Source organism: Oncorhynchus tshawytscha, linkage group LG03 (assembly GCF_018296145.1).
Source record: "Oncorhynchus tshawytscha isolate Ot180627B linkage group LG03, Otsh_v2.0, whole genome shotgun sequence".
In the NCBI taxonomy this organism is placed as follows: domain Eukaryota; kingdom Metazoa; phylum Chordata; class Actinopteri; order Salmoniformes; family Salmonidae; genus Oncorhynchus; species Oncorhynchus tshawytscha.
In genome coordinates, this window is record NC_056431.1 from 26,013,686 (window position 1) to 26,030,838 (window position 17,153).

The 17,153-nt window shown below is 47.8% G+C and overlaps 1 protein-coding gene across 1 annotated transcript in view; it reads left to right on the forward strand.

The window, feature by feature from the left end:
* Window positions 1-16,728, forward strand: part of LOC112246562 (zinc finger protein 407-like) — a 179,201-nt gene extending 162,473 nt beyond the window's left edge. The window contains exon 9 of the mRNA XM_042313230.1: window positions 14,809-16,728. Coding sequence (XP_042169164.1) covers window positions 14,809-15,692 — 884 coding nt within the window. The 3' untranslated portion in view covers window positions 15,693-16,728. The remainder of the gene's footprint in view (window positions 1-14,808) is intronic.
* The last annotated feature ends 425 nt before the right edge of the window (window positions 16,729-17,153 follow it).

Sequence of the window (17,153 nt, forward strand, 5' to 3'; positions counted from 1 at the left end):
GAAACTGCCTCCCTCACTCACTGTCTCAGCAGTGCTGCTCAGGTACCATGGAAGAAAAATATGGGGAACCATCCACATCCTCCTCACCCACCTGCAGCCTCATGAAATCCTCTGCATCCACTCAGACCTTATCCTAGACAGTATGAGTGCAACCGTATCGTCTCCTTTCCCCTCTCTGTGCCCTCCCGTCCCCAGCTGTTCAAAGTGTCACCTGAGAGATTGATAAGTTCATGCTGTAAGCGCTTTGTTTGGAGAGCCTCCCGGAGTGAGAGAAAAACACCACCTGCTTGGCGAAGGAGCGGAGGGAGTTAGTCTAACAGGTCTGTGTGTGTCAGGCTGGGCGGGCGGCGTTGAGGGAAGGTTGGGGGGAGACGGCCGCCAAAACGCACCGTGGGCCCTTGACATCTGAGAGCGAGCACTGCCCCGTGCCGTGTTGGCCCCAAGTGACCGGCGCTACGCCGTTGCGCCGTCAAGCAGGCTGTTGCAGATACCTCTGCATGCCCCCCCCCTCCCAACCACACACACACACTCATGCACACATCTGACGGCGGGAACAGCTGTTCTGTTAAGCATGCTGGATGGCACCATATGCTTCATCTACCAGATATGGCTTCATATCATATCAGCTCCAACAACATGGAGGATCGGAGTCAGCCCAGTGGCAGTCACCCACATAGAGGATCGGAGCAAGCCCAGTGGCAGTCACCCACATAGAGGATTGGAGTCAGCCCAGTGGCAGTCACCCACATAGAGGATCGGAGTCAGCCCAGTGGCAGTCACCCACATAGAGGATCGGAGTCAGCCCAGTGGCAGTCACCCACATAGAGGATCGGAGTCAGCCCAGTGGCAGTCACCCACATAGAGGATTGGAGTCAGCCCAGTGGCAGTCACCCACATAGAGGATTGGAGTCAGCCCAGTGGCAGTCACCCACATGGAGGATTGGAGTCAGCCCAGTGGCAGTCACCCACATGGAGGAATGGAGCAAGCCCAGTGGCAGTCACCCACATGGAGGAACGGAGCAAGCCCAGTGGCAGTCACCCACATGGAGGATCGGAGTCAGCCCAGTGGCAGTCACCCACGTGGAGGAACGGAGCAAGCCCAGTGGCAGTCACCCACAGAGGATCAGAGTCATACCAGTGGCAGACACCCACATAGAGGATTGGAGCCAGACCGGTGACAGTCACCCACATGGAGGATCAGAGTCATCCCAGTGACAGTCACCCACATGGAGGATCGGAGTCAGCCCAGTGGCAGTCACCCATATAGAGGATCGGAGTCAGCCCAGTGACAGTCACCCACATGGAGGATCGGAGCCAGCCCAGTGGCAGTCACCCACATGGAGGATCGGAGCCAGACCAGTGACAGTCACACACGTGGAGGATCGGAGTCAGCCCAGTGACAGTCATCCACATGGAGGATCGGAGCCAGACCAGTGACAGTCACACACATGGAGGATCGGAGTCAGCCCATTGGCAGTCACCCACATGGAGGAACGGAGCAAGCCCAGTGGCAGTCACCCACATGGAGGAACGGAGCAAGCCCAGTGGCAGTCACCCACATGGAGGATCGGAGTCAGCCCAGTGGCAGTCACCCACGTGGAGGAACGGAGCAAGCCCAGTGGCAGTCACCCACATAGAGGATCGGAGTCATCCCAGTGGCAGACACCTACATAGAGGATTGGAGTCAGCCCAGTGGCAGTCACCCATATAGAGGATCGGAGTCAGCCCAGTGACAGTCACCCACATGGAGAATTGGAGCCAGACCGGTGACAGTCACCCACATGGAGGATCAGAGTCATCCCAGTGACAGTCACCCACATGGAGGATCAGATCCAGACCAGTGACAGTCACCCACATGGAGGATCGGAGCCAGACCAGTGACAGTCACACACATGGAGGATCGGAGTCAGCCCAGTGACAGTCATCCACATGGAGGATCGGAGTCAGCCCAGTGGCAGTCACCCACATGGAGGATCAGAGTCAGCCCAGTGACAGTCACCCACATGGAGGATCAGAGTCAGCCCAGTGACAGTCACCCACATGGAGGATCGGAGTCAGCCCAGTGACAGTCACCCACATGGAGGATCGGAGTCAGCCCAGTGACAGTCACCCACATGGAGGATTGGAGCCAGCCCAGTGACAGTCACCAACATGCAGTTACACTGTACATGCCATTTAGCCAAACACTCGCATTGGCTAAATGGCATGTACAGTGTAAATCAAGATATAGCCGATATGAGGAATGATAAATATATTTTTCTTTAAAAAGCATAAAGTTTTTTATGCACGCATGTACGAGCGCGTCTAGTTTTTTGGTGCAGGACCGTGACACTTTATCCGTCCTCGCCATTAGAATCCCCGAATCAAAACTTACGGTATTCAATCATTTTGATTAAAAGCCAAGATCTCGAACAGTACTGTTGGGAGTGGAGAGGCCTAAGCAGCCCGCCACGTTTGAGAATTCATATATTTTCATAAACTTTTAACAATGTCAATGAGACACGTCTTCAATCTTTGGTCCACGCGACAGCGGGGCATTCAATCTTTCTTTAGCTTTTCGACAGAAAATTTGAATACGAGCACAGTGTTATTAATGTGATGGTTGTTACGGGGGGGGGGCTTCACGGAGGGATTCGCAGAGGGGGTTTTATTAGTTTTGGAGACACTTGAAGCTGAGGAATAAGAGGGAATGGGAGGAAGCAGGGAGGGCGAAAAGCAACGCTCGGCTAGGTCAAACACCGGGACTTGTTTGGTCCTAGCACGTACAGTATGTTAAGATTCTAATTTGGCACGCCCAATTAACAACACTAACAAACCAAGGGGATTCATTCCTACAATTTCCTACCAGCTACAGTTTTCTATGTTAGACAGGTTAAGATTGTGGCTTGTATATTTGTTTTGTTTAGATTTTTGCGTGGGTCCTATCCACAATCTTCATTGTTTCCCTGTATTATAGTCAAAATGTTCCTCAACTTTTGCTCTACTGTAAATGTATCTGTTGAAGACAGGCACATTTGAGGCATACCTTCCTGAACTGAGGTTCAATCTTACATGGACAGTTTGTGGTTGACGTCAGTGTATTTGTTTATTGGTGTTAACTCTTAACTAATCACACTATTAAAACCTAAAAAGCAAAGTAGAAGAAGCCTAGTTTTTCCCAAGAAAAAATGGCATCTATTTCTTCTGAAAAAAGACCCATAATGTATGAAGTGAAGTATAGATAGTGACTTACATGGATGATGTTTGGAGTGATATACTACATTTGGAACACTGATAAATACCATGACTATGAAATGCACTTCAAATTTCCCCGACTGACCTTGTCCTTGATGTTATGAAGACACTGCTTTTGCTAACATCAAATGATTTGCCAATAGTACAATCGATCAATTTGTACATCTAAATTGAACACGTTACACAATCCATAACAATTGGGCAAGGTATAGATGTGTCCTAAATGGGACCCTATTCTCTATATAGCGCGCTACTTTTGACCAGAGCCTTATGGACCATACCATGAAGGGAATCGGGTGCCATTTGGGATGTACCCCTTTGACACATCTTTGGTGTCATCGGAGGAGCCATAAAGGCGCCTGGGTAATAGACAGGAATTATTACCTGTCTGGTTACATGTAACTCTGGTGGCCATTTTATCTCCATCCACTGTGCTGTTGTAGATATCCACCTGTCAATAGTCACACCCAGGTCAAACACTATGCTGACGTTATTATTGTGCCTGTGTGTGTGCATACCAGTATCTATGTTTGTTGGTCTCCAATTTCTCTCTCTCAGCCCTGTCCCCTTTCCCCTCTCTGTGTCAGTGCTGTCATCAGGATGGATTGAGCCAGTCCCAGTCCCCCCCCCAGTGCAAACCAAACCACCGCGGACAGACAGAGTGGGCTAGTAACCCACTGGATAACAAGTAGACGCCCTCGTCCCTTTTGGGGACGTGAGGGGCTGTAGAGTTAGAGATATGGGCCTGGGTGCGTTGAGGTGTCTGATAGGGAGAGAGGAGAGATGGTGGGGGCCGGAGTTCCAGAGAGGTTCCTGTGGTCGTTTGTAACGGGTACACTCTCTCATAGCACCTGCCCAAACCAGGCTCCCCTGTAATGACTCAGACTGATGGTGTTAATAAGACCGGCTGCCCCCCCTTGGCTAGTAGTGGAACGCCCCAACAAAGGTAGAGCCCCACAAGATTCAATGCACACACACACTCACGGACTCAAGCAGGCACACACACGCTCATAGGCATAAACACACACACAAACACGGACGGTTGGGCGAACACACACACATCTCTAGCAAGCCTACCTTTCAGACGAGGGGGCGGGGGAAGAGAGAAAGGGTCCTTTCCTATCTTTAAAAGAGATACAGAAATAATCATGGAAATGAAATGTGTTACGGTGAACATCTTTCTGCTGGAAGGAAAAGCAGGAACGATTATATATGTCTTCATGCGTGTACAGATAATCTGTCTCTTTTATTTGACAGATAAACATCAGTAATTGTTGGTTGACTCGTTTGCACCCTGTATGGAAACATGTAGCCGTTTTCATTTTACCAACTGTTTATTTGGTGTTCTCTCCAGCTTTGTAATGCTTCTGCTCTTCCAACATTTAATCTTTTCTTTCGGGCTACTGATCACCTCTGAGGGTTGTGTGACTAAACAGTGCTACTGTGTGACCAACACGAGGCAGATAGTAGTTTTTGTTTGCCTCTCTCTCTCTCTCTCTCTCTCTCTCTCTCTCTCTCTCTCTCATTCTCACTCTTTCTCTCATTACAAAATTAGCCAAACAAAGCCTGAGCACTACAAAGGAAAACACAATAACAGAGGCGCTCGTTATGTGGAAATAAGAGGACACTTAATTGGGAATTGGCGGAGTCGCAGTATTTATTCCTGTACTGTCAGCACAGTCTCCAATCTCTCTTTCTCTCTCTCTTTCTCCACTCTCCCACCTTTAAATCACTCTCTCATCTCTGTCCTCCCTCACCCTGTCCCTCCCTGTCTCTCTCCCTCTGTCTAACTCTCTTTCTCGCCCTCTCTCTCTATCCGTCCCGGCCCGAGGTAAACATATTTTGCAGGAAAGCTGACGGAGAGCTTGTTTTAACAACGTCAGCGAGTCAAAGCCTGCCCTCGTCACGCCAGCCTGGCTGTGTGGTGGACCGTCTGTGGTCTAGCCGCAGACGACACTGTGGCATCTCCACGGACGATTTATCCTCTACACCTTCAATAATTAAATAATGCTTCCTCTTCTCTACTCTTTCTGCCTACACATCTCTCCTTCTCCGCTTCTCCTCTTCCTCTCCTCTTCTGCTCTCCTCTCGTCTTCTGCACGACTCCTCTTCCCCTCCTACTCGTCTCCTCACATCTCATCTCCTTCTCTCCGCTTCTCCTCTTCCTCTCCGGCTGTGAGTGTTTTTTGGAGAGCAGGCCTAAGTGCCACCAGGCCTCAGACTGACCCGCTTCCTCTAAGGCACGATGGACTGGCGCTGAGGACTGCAGGTTTTACGAGAGAACACATAGTCCGTCGTCCAACACTAGTGTGTGTGTGTGTGTGGTGTGTGTGTGTGGTGTGTGTGTGTGTGTGTGTGGTTGACCTGAGTGATGGGTGGTGACCCCCTGCCTGGCGCCTGCACTCCTCTCTCCCACCTTACAGACTTCCATAGCCGTGTCATGTGGCTTGTATTATTATTCACCGTCGCCATGTCCAAAGTTCTGAAACAGTGTTTCCTAATGAATGCGATCCAGGCGCTTTGATGAGACGTGTAACAAATGAAGGAACCGGTTTTGCATCTGTTCCGTCAAAGTTTTACTGCCGGTTACTAAGGTGAAGGCTGAAATGGGAGGGTTATCTCTGTCGGTGTTAATCGATTGGATTTGATTGAGTGTGATTTTGAACGTCCCTCATTTCTCTGAGTTGACGGGTTGTTTCCTTCCCTGTGGTAAACATTGTAATCAGCGAGGATTTCCCACTCGGTCTCTGCCATGCTAGGACCCAGGTTAAGTGCAGTTGCAGGCTATTATACATCATTAGGGTAAGTAAGACTCAGCCACGGGGGGAAGAGAAATGGAGGCCTCGGATGGTTCATTCCTCATCGGCTGCATGGAGCTGAGGGAGGGTCGGGGAGGCAGGAATAAGGCCCGATACCTACACGCTCGCACGATCGGACACTCACACGCAAGCAAATATGTGTACGCATGCACACACACAGCCACATAGTCACAAATCACTGTGCCAAAAAGACACTTTATAGGGGTTAAAATACCACAGCAGCCAGCCAGCTAGTCGACAACACTACTCTACGTGGGAAGACAGAGTTGAAACTGGGACTTCTGGGATTTCTTTGTCTGTGTCTTTTTTAGAATTAGTCCCATATCCGAGCAGCAACCTCCAGTTGGGCTTGTAAAGTGTGGACTAGATTTGGGGGCCAGTGGAACCTTCACTCGTCTTGCAGAGGAGAAAGCAAAGTGAGAAGTGCTAGATAAAGGAGAGCAGGAGAAATAGTCATTGTTCTCATTACGGAGGAACAACAAAAACATCCGTAGAGCTCAAACCGAGGAGAGAGCAGTGTTGAAAGACACTGTAGTTACTGCAACGAAGGCCACTTCCTCCCTCCGCCCGGAATGAAAACCTCAGGCCGGACGGCGCAGTGGAACCGGTCACATTTCAATGCTAATTTCGAGAAAGGACAGTTCGATGAATAGATCTGCTCTTCTCTCTGAAGAAAGGAATTGGCCGCATTAGAGATTGGAGTTCTAAATGCAATTTAAAGAAGAAGAAAAAAACACAAAAAAAGAGGAGATATTTCCCCAATGTTTTTAAATTAAAGCCAGAAAGGGCATTACCAGGAGAGCATATTTTTCTACAGGCAATTACAAGGTCAATGCACCCTCAACATCCTCCCTTAAAGGTCCCCTATGTATGTTCTGGAATTGTGTTCTTGTATTCAACTTCTTTAATTGGCTCTGTAGTGGCTGCGCAGACACGCGCACGCACGCACACACACACACACATATACATTTAATGTGCACACACACACACACACACGCACACAGACCCTGCACACACGTAGAGATCCAGTAGCTGGGGGAGCAGAGGGAGAGAAGAGCTGGTCTGGTTTGTCTCTCTGGGCTGGGTGACAGCTGTGTGTGAAGTCCTTTGAATCTGCCCACACTGTCATCTGTTCATATGAGATCTACACACGCACACGCACACGCACACAGGCAAATACAGGTTAAGCTGTTAAAGTGGTTTTGTGAAGCATTCCTTCATTATTGACTGGAGTCCATATCCAAAACCTGCTGTACCTTGAAAGGACAGAGATTGAAATTCAGGTGGCTGCAAACTGCAAAAGCGACAAAGAGTGAAGAAGAGAGAGGGAGAAGAAGACGAGCTGCGGAAGAGGCCGAGAGGACAGGTCAAAGAGGACAGGGCAAAGAGGAGAGAGAGTGAGAGAGAGAGAGGGAGAGAGAGAGAGAGAGAGAGAGAGTATGAGAGAGGGAGAAGAAGACGAGCTGCGGAAGAGGCCGAGAGGACAGGGCAAGGAGGACAGGGCAAAGAGGACAGGGCAGAGAGAGAGAGAGAGCTGGTTTACATTACACCGGAGATTGTCTTTGGCATGCGTCAGCCGCCGAGAGGCATCAATCACTCCATCTGTGTAAAATCACAAGCTGACTCCGATATTGCTAAATATTTATACTGTCAGATACACACAGGCAGTGCAGCTGAATGAGGGGCATTCATTAGGCCTGTCAGCTTGCAGATGGAGATTAGAGGGAAACCTCCCACCATGGTCGCCTCGCACCGTCTCCCCAGCGCTATATTTAGCCCCTTCACCATGATAAATATCTCCGCAATGCCTCTGTTAGGTAAATACTGGGTAAATACGACCAGGGATGATCTGGAGGTAACGTAAATAGAGCGTTGTGTCGTCGAGAGGTGACAACAGGGATGTAAACGCAGTAGGTTTGGTCAGGCCTGTTGCCTCGACTTTGCTAGGCCTTGCGCTGCCAAATGTTTCTGTCTTTCGGTCTCTGTCTGTGTTTCTCTCTTTCTGTCTGTCTTTCTCTTTATTTATTTTCTCTCTCTTTCTTTCGCTCCTCTCTTTCTCTTCGTCTATCTTCTTCGGTTTAGACGTGACGCAAGCGGCTCATATCTTTGATTACTCGCAGAGGGCTGACTATTTCATCTGTCGACAGACATCGGAGTTTCAGATTATAGTAGCCTCCACACTCACCCCCCCCCCCTCTCTCTATCACTATCTCTCTCCCCCCTCTCCATCTCTCTCCCCACCTCTCTCGCTCTTTCTCTCTGAAGCAACACAGCAAAGCAACAAAGAAATAGAAAACTTTTTCTGCTTAATTACAGTGGAAACCTCCAGGTTGATTCGTGGGGGAAAAAATCTGCTTCTATTTCATAACGAATCATTGAGTCGTGGGGGAGTGTGAGAGATAGAGAAGGGACACAGGGATGGAGGGAGGAATGGCGAGAGCTCGGAGAAAGGGAAAGGCGTGTAATTATCTTCCGAACGTAGCCATCACCAGTAAATCGGTGGAGCCATCTGACATGGCTAATTAAGGAAGCAATCAAAGGTCCATCTCCCGAGAGTTGGATAGGGCGAGGTAGAGAGAGAGAGAGAGAGAGAGAGGGGGGGTGAGAGAGAGGTGTAATGGGGAGAGTGAGAGAAGGGCAGGAAGGAGAGTGGAGGAGTGACTGAAGCAGTCTGTTCTTGTTGGGCTCTTTGTGATGGTTCCATGTGTCAGTCCTCTGAGCGGAGGCTCCTGCAGGCCTAACTAATCCCAGCTCCTTTATCAAGCTTCGATCTGACGCTCACTAACACAGATATTGTAAGTCAGTGTGCTATGCCCCAGTGGAAGCCTGTGTGTGTGTGTGTGAGTGTGTGCATGTTCGTGTACAGTTGTGTGTGTACAAACTTCTGACCCACTGGAATTGTGATACAGTGAATTATAAGTAAAATAATCTGTCTGTAAACAATTGTTGGAAAAATTACTTGTGTCATGCACAAAGTAGATGTCCTACCCGACTTGCCAAAACTATAGTTTGTTGACAAGAAATTTGTGGAGTGGTTGAAAAACGAGTTTTAAACAGCTTGGAAAATTACAGAAAATGATGTCATGGCTTTAGAAGATTCTGATAGGCTAATTGACATAATTTGAGTCAATTGGAGGTGTACCTGTGGATGTATTTCAAGGCCTACCTTCAAACTCAGTGCCTCTTTGCTTGACATCTTGGGAAAATCAAAAGAAATCAGCCAAGACCTCAGAAAAACAATTGTAGACATCCACAAGTCTGGTTCATCCTTTGGAGCAATTTCCAAATGCCTGAAGGTACCACGTTCATCTGTACAAACAATAGTACGCAAGTATAAACACCATGGGACCACGCAGCCGGCATACCGCTTGGGAAGGAGACGCATTCTGTCTCCTAGATGAACGTACTTTGGTGCGACAAGTGCAAATCATTCCCAGAAGAAGCCACTGCTCCAAAACCGCCATAAAAAAGCCAGACTACAGTTTGCAACTACACATGGGGACAAAGATCGTACTTTTTTGAGAAATATCCTCTGATCTGATGAAACAAAAATAGAACTGTTTGGCCATAATGACCATAGTTATTTTGGGGGGGGAAAGGGGAAGCTTGCAAGCCGAAGAACAACATCCCAAATGTGAAGCACGGGGGTGGAAGTATCATGTTGTGGGGGTACTTTGCTGCAGGAGGGACTGGTGCACTTCACAAAATAGATGGTATCATGAGGATGGAAAATGATGTGGATATATTGAAACAACATCTCAAGACATCAGTCAGGAAGTTAAAGCTTGGTCACAAATGGGTCTTCCAAATGGACAATGACCCCAAGTATACTTCCAAAGTTGTGGCAAAATGGCTTAATTAAGGACAACAAAGTCAAGGTATTGGAGTGGCCATCACAAGGTCCTGACCTCAAGCCTGACTCAGTTACACCAGCACTGTCAGGAGGAATGGGCCAAAATTTACCCAACTTATTGTGGGAAGCTTGTGGAAGACTACCCGAAACGTTTGACCCAAGTTAAACAATTTAAAGGCAATGCTACCAAATACTAATTGAGTTTATGTAAACCTCTGACCCACTGGGAATGTGATGAAAGACATAAAAGCTTAAATAAATCACTCTCTCTACTATTATTCTCACATTTCACATTCTTAAAATAAAGTGGTGATCCTAACAGATCTAAGACAAGAAATATTTACTAGGATTAAATGTCAGGAATTGTGAAAAACAGAGTTTAAATGTATTTGGCTAAGGTGTATGTAAACTTCTGACTTCAACTGTATGTGTGCTTTCTCAGCGGTGCTGTGTAAGAGAACCCATGATGACTTATAGGGTACATGTATAATGTAACGGCAACTCAGCTAGAAAGCAGCTTGGACCTTGGTTGTAATTCACCCAATAGTCAGTGCTCTGTGAAATGTGTGTGTGTATCTGTGTGTCTGGGATTCCTCTGAAGTAATTGTCCAGTTCTCGCCCATTTCCTGGGTGGTCAGATACGGAAGGTGAATGAGACAAAGGGTCGGACACTTCCCCACAAAAAAACTCACCTTTATTAAGGGTTAACCCCTCTCCTCCACCCTCCCTCCACATTCTTCCCACCCTCCGTCTCCTGGTGGCAGAGGCGTGGGTGACCAGGGGGTCAGCCAGTCTTGGCCAGGGGAGAGTCAGCAAAAAAGGAGCTGAGTTCAGGGAGGAGAGAGGAGGAGAGTGACCTGACTGTATGCACTGTGAGTGACAAACACTGAACCAAAACCTGGTCGTATGCCTTCTTCCTTTGACTGTCAGCCCTATGCCCTATATATACTGTACATCCTTAAAGGCCCACTCTGTGATTTTTATGATTATTTATGATTATTTAAATTAATGATTGAAACCCATTGATTCTTGGAGAATGTAACTGATGTGCCTCTCTTGAGCTACTTGTTGAATATACGGTTGACCTAGAAAGATCAGTGTGCCCATGTATGGCTGTTTGTCCTTGGGGTGTGTACTGTGCTGTGTGTCTCCATCCTTCTCTCTCTCCTCCTTATCCTTCTCTCATCTTTCTCTCCTCTTCATCCCCCTAGTGTCAATCTCGTCCTGGTGTAATTGCTTGTTTTTTGGTCACCAGGCCAGTTCCCCCTCTCGCTCCCTGGCGTTGATTCATAGAGCTTGTAAAGGTGACAGTGGTCCCTCTCAGTCCCTTTCAGCTGGAACAAAGCAGGTGACAGAAACACATCCCTAGACGGCTGACCTGATGGTCCCCACTGTCCCCACCTCGTCTCTCCTAGCCTGGACTTGAGGGACACAGGAGGAGTAGTAGTGGGTCTTCGTTCAAGCATGTCGTCTGTACCATGTAGTGAGGGGGGGGGCTTCCTTCTTCTAACCCTCCCCCATGTCCCCCAGCCCTGCCCCCGCAGCCCATCCGTGGTGACCTGGATACATGCTCTCTCTGACACTTGAACTACTTAGCTATGTCACCTTCAAAAGCCCCGACAGCGCCACCGACACCCATCCTGCTTGCGCGTCAGCTGGAAAACGGCCTTACAAATCAAACACCCACAGTTTCATATCTCGGATTTTACGGAATCGGCACGTAAGAGGATGGTAAAGGATTCTGTTTGAAAGTAATTGATCTTGAAGCCCATGTGTTTGTCACGGTGTTGTCATTGTGCCGTCATGTTTCATTCAGTATAATTGACTGGGCTTGGCTTATGCTTATGTCCAATCCAGGTTCGACTGTCCACTGTGTCCAGGTTGATTCGTGTTCAGTGTTAATGCAGTTCAGACAACGTTAAGGTTGACTTGTGTAATTGATTGATGGGGGCTGCATGTCGGTGTTAAGGTTACTTGCTCTAACTGCTGGTAAGTGGCGTCTGACGGCTTCCCAGGCGACGACCCTCTCCTTCCTGAAGTAATGCCACTTAGACCCCCTCCTCTACCCAACACCGCAGGCTGTGCTGGCTGGGGGCATTGATCCACTGATCAATATATAGCTGCATCTGTAGTGTACACACTGAAGACTCCAAGCTGTTGGCTGTATGGTAATAGGGTAGGCTAAAGGCATCCGCATGCTTCCCAGACGAAACAGTTCGGAACAGTTTGGGCATATATTATGACATAAAAAAGGTTAACGTTATTGGTTGTTTTGGACTTTCTTTCTTTTTTCAGCTGTTCGGACGCACCATTTTTTTCCTCGACGCAAGCTGAAGTCGGTGATTGGTCGGCTTTAGAAATTCTTCACTGGTGCCTGTTGTCATTCGACAAGAGACGGCTCGTCCTCATGCACATTCTGTTCACTTGAGAAATACTGCACCAAACAGTACCTAGTTAGACGTAAAATCGCCTGACTAAGATCTCTCCGGCAAAACATTTAAAAAATGAATGACAGATTTCTTGAATGGTCTTCGATTCATTCGGACTATTTTGAGGAAGTGTATACCGCCTACGGCATCTCAAAATGGACAAACCGAACTACGTTCTCGTTTGCCACGGCCTTTAAGTATGCGAGCACACTGTATGTGTATGTGTGTCTGTCTGACTGACTGTCGTTTTGTCCGTCTTGCATTCTCCTGTGCTGCTGACACTATAATTCTCTTATCCTTTATTTTCTCCCCATTCGATCTCTGTTGTGGCTTTTCCCTCATTCTCTGTAGGGAGGCCAACTCTCGTCTGGAGAAATGACATCAGAGCCTCCCTTCCATCGCTCCGCTTCTTTCTTCTTTATCTTTTTCTCGCCGGAGCCTCCATCTTGTTTGAAATCACTGCAAATAATGTGGTCTGTCCTCACGACTCGCTGTTAAAGGGATCGGTCACTCAGAACACTCAAAACACATATTAAAACACGCATCAGCCTCTCGCCGGGCCCCAATCACGCTGTTCAAATGTTGTTCTTCCACCGGGAGCAAGTGAAGAGATGGGATGTGCAACATTAACTTGATTCGCACCGGGCCACGACTGAGCGACACCCCATAAACCTCAGCGGGCAGGCAGGCTGCTGCCTTAGGCCCAGCAGACAGCACCCCACAGATAATGTGACACACGCTAGCGATGCCTCCTATAGCCCGCCACACACATAAGCGCACACACACACACACACACACACTCGCGTACACATACACACTCGTTTTATGGTAATGTGTAAAAACATCACAGCAGCGAGTTATTGTCCCCTCCTGTCGGCCTCTCGGCTCTTAGCAGTTCAGCGTCGGCATAATCCGTTAGCAGTGGCCAGTGGGTCTCAGTAAACAGGCAACCTCTGCTATCCTAAATGTCAGCCGCCCATACAGAGGGACTGGCGCCCTAGCCTTTGCAGCACTTGTTCTATAGACTGTCCACAGTGTTTCCTACTGAAGTATTTATGACTATGGCTTTTAAATGTGTTCACTCTGAATTGTGGAGATTTGCTATTTGCTATGTTTCCTATTGTGTCATCATACTAATTTCCCATGAAATCATTGGCGGGGGGTTGTGTGAAGATGGGGGCTATTTTGTGAAGGCATATCAGTGGAGGATGGAGATGGGCTGCTATTAGGCAGAGGGTGATAGGAGTAGTGATTATGAAGAACTGACCACTGGTCAGTTTGTTGACACACAGACATACTAGCATTGGTTACACTAGTCACTGGGATCTGTCCTCGATCTTGATTAGGTGTAGTTGACGATGCTGTAGCTACAGTATGTTCACTGTGCATTAGTACACTGGTCATCATAGGTCCATTTGTAGCTTTGCCATCAAATAGTCAACCTGCCTGGTAAAATAATAGTTAAATCAAATAAAAACCGAAATGACGGTGAGAAAAAAATGATTGAGGAGTTTATTGTTGCGTGTGTGAAGCAAACCTGGGTCAGATTCTTTCAAATACCTTGTTTTCTGATTTACATTTAACCCGGTACAATGGAACCAAGCACCCCTGCCTAGAAAATATTTGACCCAGGTTTGGTGTGTGTGTGTGTGTGTTTGTGTGCGTATGTGAGCGAGTGTCACCTGTTCCTCTCCAAATCCTTTTCTCTGGATAGATTATGCATGTCTGAATCCTCTGAGCTGCTCTCAGCCTTAAACAATGCCATTTCTAACACCATTCCCATCGCCTTGGCAACTCCATAGCAACCTGTGGTCTGCCACAGGGCATGGTGTGGATCAATTAGCACCGTCTGACGTCTCACCACTTCTTGTCACCCATTTGAATACCTTGATATTTTTTTGAAATGAAAAATGAATTTGTGTGTCCATTTAAAAAAAAAGATATGCACGCTAGATTATTTTTCATATCAAGTTAACGGAGGATTTCTATATAGATATATATTTTTTTTATGTTAGGCTCTGTTATTGCGTCAGCTTTGCCAGTGCCCTGTAGAACTTGATTTAAAAAGGAATAAAGACAAAATAGAGAGACAGCATGTCCCTGGCCAATAGAATGAATGGACATTAAAAAGAAAGGAGGACCAAGGCATACAAATGCCTTTATTTGTATGGCATGTTCAATGGAACCAACATGTCTAAATCTGACATGTTTTGGCTGCATGGCTGTCAGGGAGTACAAAGACATGACAGTACAATGTTTTCTTTGAACAAAGCATTTTCCCAACAACCCTGATTGAAGACACGAGGGCGGGGTTACAGAATAGCCAATAGTCATTGGACAACACCTAGTATCTTTTTTTCCACAAGAATGAATGGTCATTGGTGCTATAAGTATAGTCCTAATAACTCAAAATGTCTACTAACGTCATACAGCTTTGCCATTAACGCTGCTCCATAATCTGTGTTTTTCCCAGGTATCGTGTCCAAGTCGTTCGAGTGTCGTCTAAAGGGCCAGGGAGCCACGTTCGTGGAGGTTGACACAGCGTTTGACGGGGCCTTCCCAGTGCGGAGGGTGGGCTCCATGGAGGGGCTGGAGGGCCAGGAGGGTGTCCAGCAGGTGATCATCATCCAGGGTTACGGCAGTGGGGAGATGGCCTTCGACCAGGCCCTGGAAGAGTCAGCCGCTGCCACCCTGCGAGACCTGGCCATGGCGGGCCAGGTGGCCGAGGTGCTCCACATCACCGAGGACGGCCAGGTCATCTCCTCGGGGAGGGAGGTGTCTGCAGGCGGGGCCCATCACCTGGCCGGAGGCACCACCCGGTACGTCCTGCTGGAGTCCGGCGGGTCTGCAGCCGGAGGTCACAGGGGTCACGGGGGAGGGGCGACGCACCACCACATGGTGTCGGAGTCATCCACGGCTCTGGATGCCCTCCTCAGTGCCGTCAGCGAGATGGGCCAGCAGGAAGAGGACAGCCAAGAGGTCATGACCCAGGAAGTTGTGTCAGAGGTGGTGGAGGAAGAGGAGGAGGTGGAGGTGAAGACGGAGGAGGAGGTGTGGGAGGAGCAGCAGGTGCAGGAGGAGCAGGTGGTCCAGGAGGTTCTGCAGTTTGCAGCCAGCCATCTGATGAAGGAGGGGCTGACGCAGGTGATCGTCAACGATGAAGGGACCCACTACATCGTGACGGAGTTGGATGACAACACCCTCCAGGTGGAGGGGACCATGTACACCCAGCACCAGGGAGGGGAGGACGACCAGCAGAGCGAGGGACTTTCAGAAGGCCAGGCTGGGGAGAGGATGGTCTACTACCTGGATGGAACGCCACACAATGTGGTTCTGGAGAAGGTGGAGGTGGACTAGTCAGTGACCGTGGCGAGAATCTCATCTGGATTTCCTTGATTCCTCGAGTCCTCTCCTCACCTCCTTCTCAAAACCCGTTGGATAAGAAGTTATAGGGGAGTGACCTCTGTCTGACCTTTTCATCCATTGGGTTGGAGAAGGAGGCGAGGGGAGAGAATGCAGTTGAGACTTTCCCTGTGTGAAGACCAAATGTCCAGCTTAAAGCCCCTAAGAGTCTTCCTCTTTGTCTCTTTCATTGAAAATGTCATGTTTTTTTTTTTTACATAGCTTTATCTCCGTTTTGCAATGATCAACTCAGGATAACATTCACATCTATAGAGTTCTAGTTTTCCTTTAAGTAGTGAATTAGTTTGCAATTGTAAGTTAAATTATTATTTTTGGTTTGTTTATTTAAAAAGGTACATTAATGGATCTGTTTTGATAACAGACACCTTGCTTTCATACCTTGCTGAATTTAGGACCAATAGCATTTTGGACATCGAAAATATCCATGCTGCTGATTGGTCTAAATCCAGGGGCAGTCCACTGATTGGCTTTGTTTTCAGCAATTCCTAAATATGGTCAGAACGCTGATTGGTCTGAATCCAGGGGCAGTCCACCTGTTTTTCAGGATGTTCTCAAAATGTCACGGTGCTGACATTGTTTTGCATCATTATTAAGTTCTCTCATAGTGAGTGTCTTTGACCGTCAAAATAGGACAAATGAATTGGATTGCCACAGAAACATGCGTTTGACAGAATAGCTTGGTGATGACACAACATTTAGTGAGTTTCTGATAATCATAATTCAATTAAAGTTGCTAAGTATTTTTTTCCATTGGTTATTGTAAATACATGTTTCTGTAAATGAAATTGCAATGAGACTTGCGTTTGACTAATGACAATAAAGCTCAGTCTTCATTTTTGGAGGGTTGCTAGTTCACCTCAAGTTTTCTATGACAGTGTTACAATCTCCTATTCACATCAACCACATGAACGTACATGCATCAACTGACATAGGAGCTTTGACCAAGTGTGTTTCCAATCACCATCATCATGATCATCACCATTGTCATTATCACCGTCATTACCGTCATCATGATCAGCATCGTCCTGATCATAAATCCGCCTCTCCCTCGGCCAGCCCCCTATTCTCTCCCTCCATTGTGTTGAACACACACATTCTTTCTCCCTACAGTATTCAAGAGCTGGAAGAGGGAATCAATATTCACTTAGGGCCGTAGTACAGCCTCGTAGTAGTACAGGCTCTGATTGAGTGAGTGGGAGCCAAGAATGACGGCTATGAACACAATGACGAAGACTGGCTTTCACACAGGGGCCACCAGGAGATCATCTGTTTAATGTAACACAGCCAGGTGTGTGTGTGTGTGTGTGTGTCAGCGAGAAAGAGATAGAGTTGTGGACTGAGAGGATTACAGCTGGATTGAGCGAGGTGAGCAGAAGAGCAGCAGCAGAGACCCCC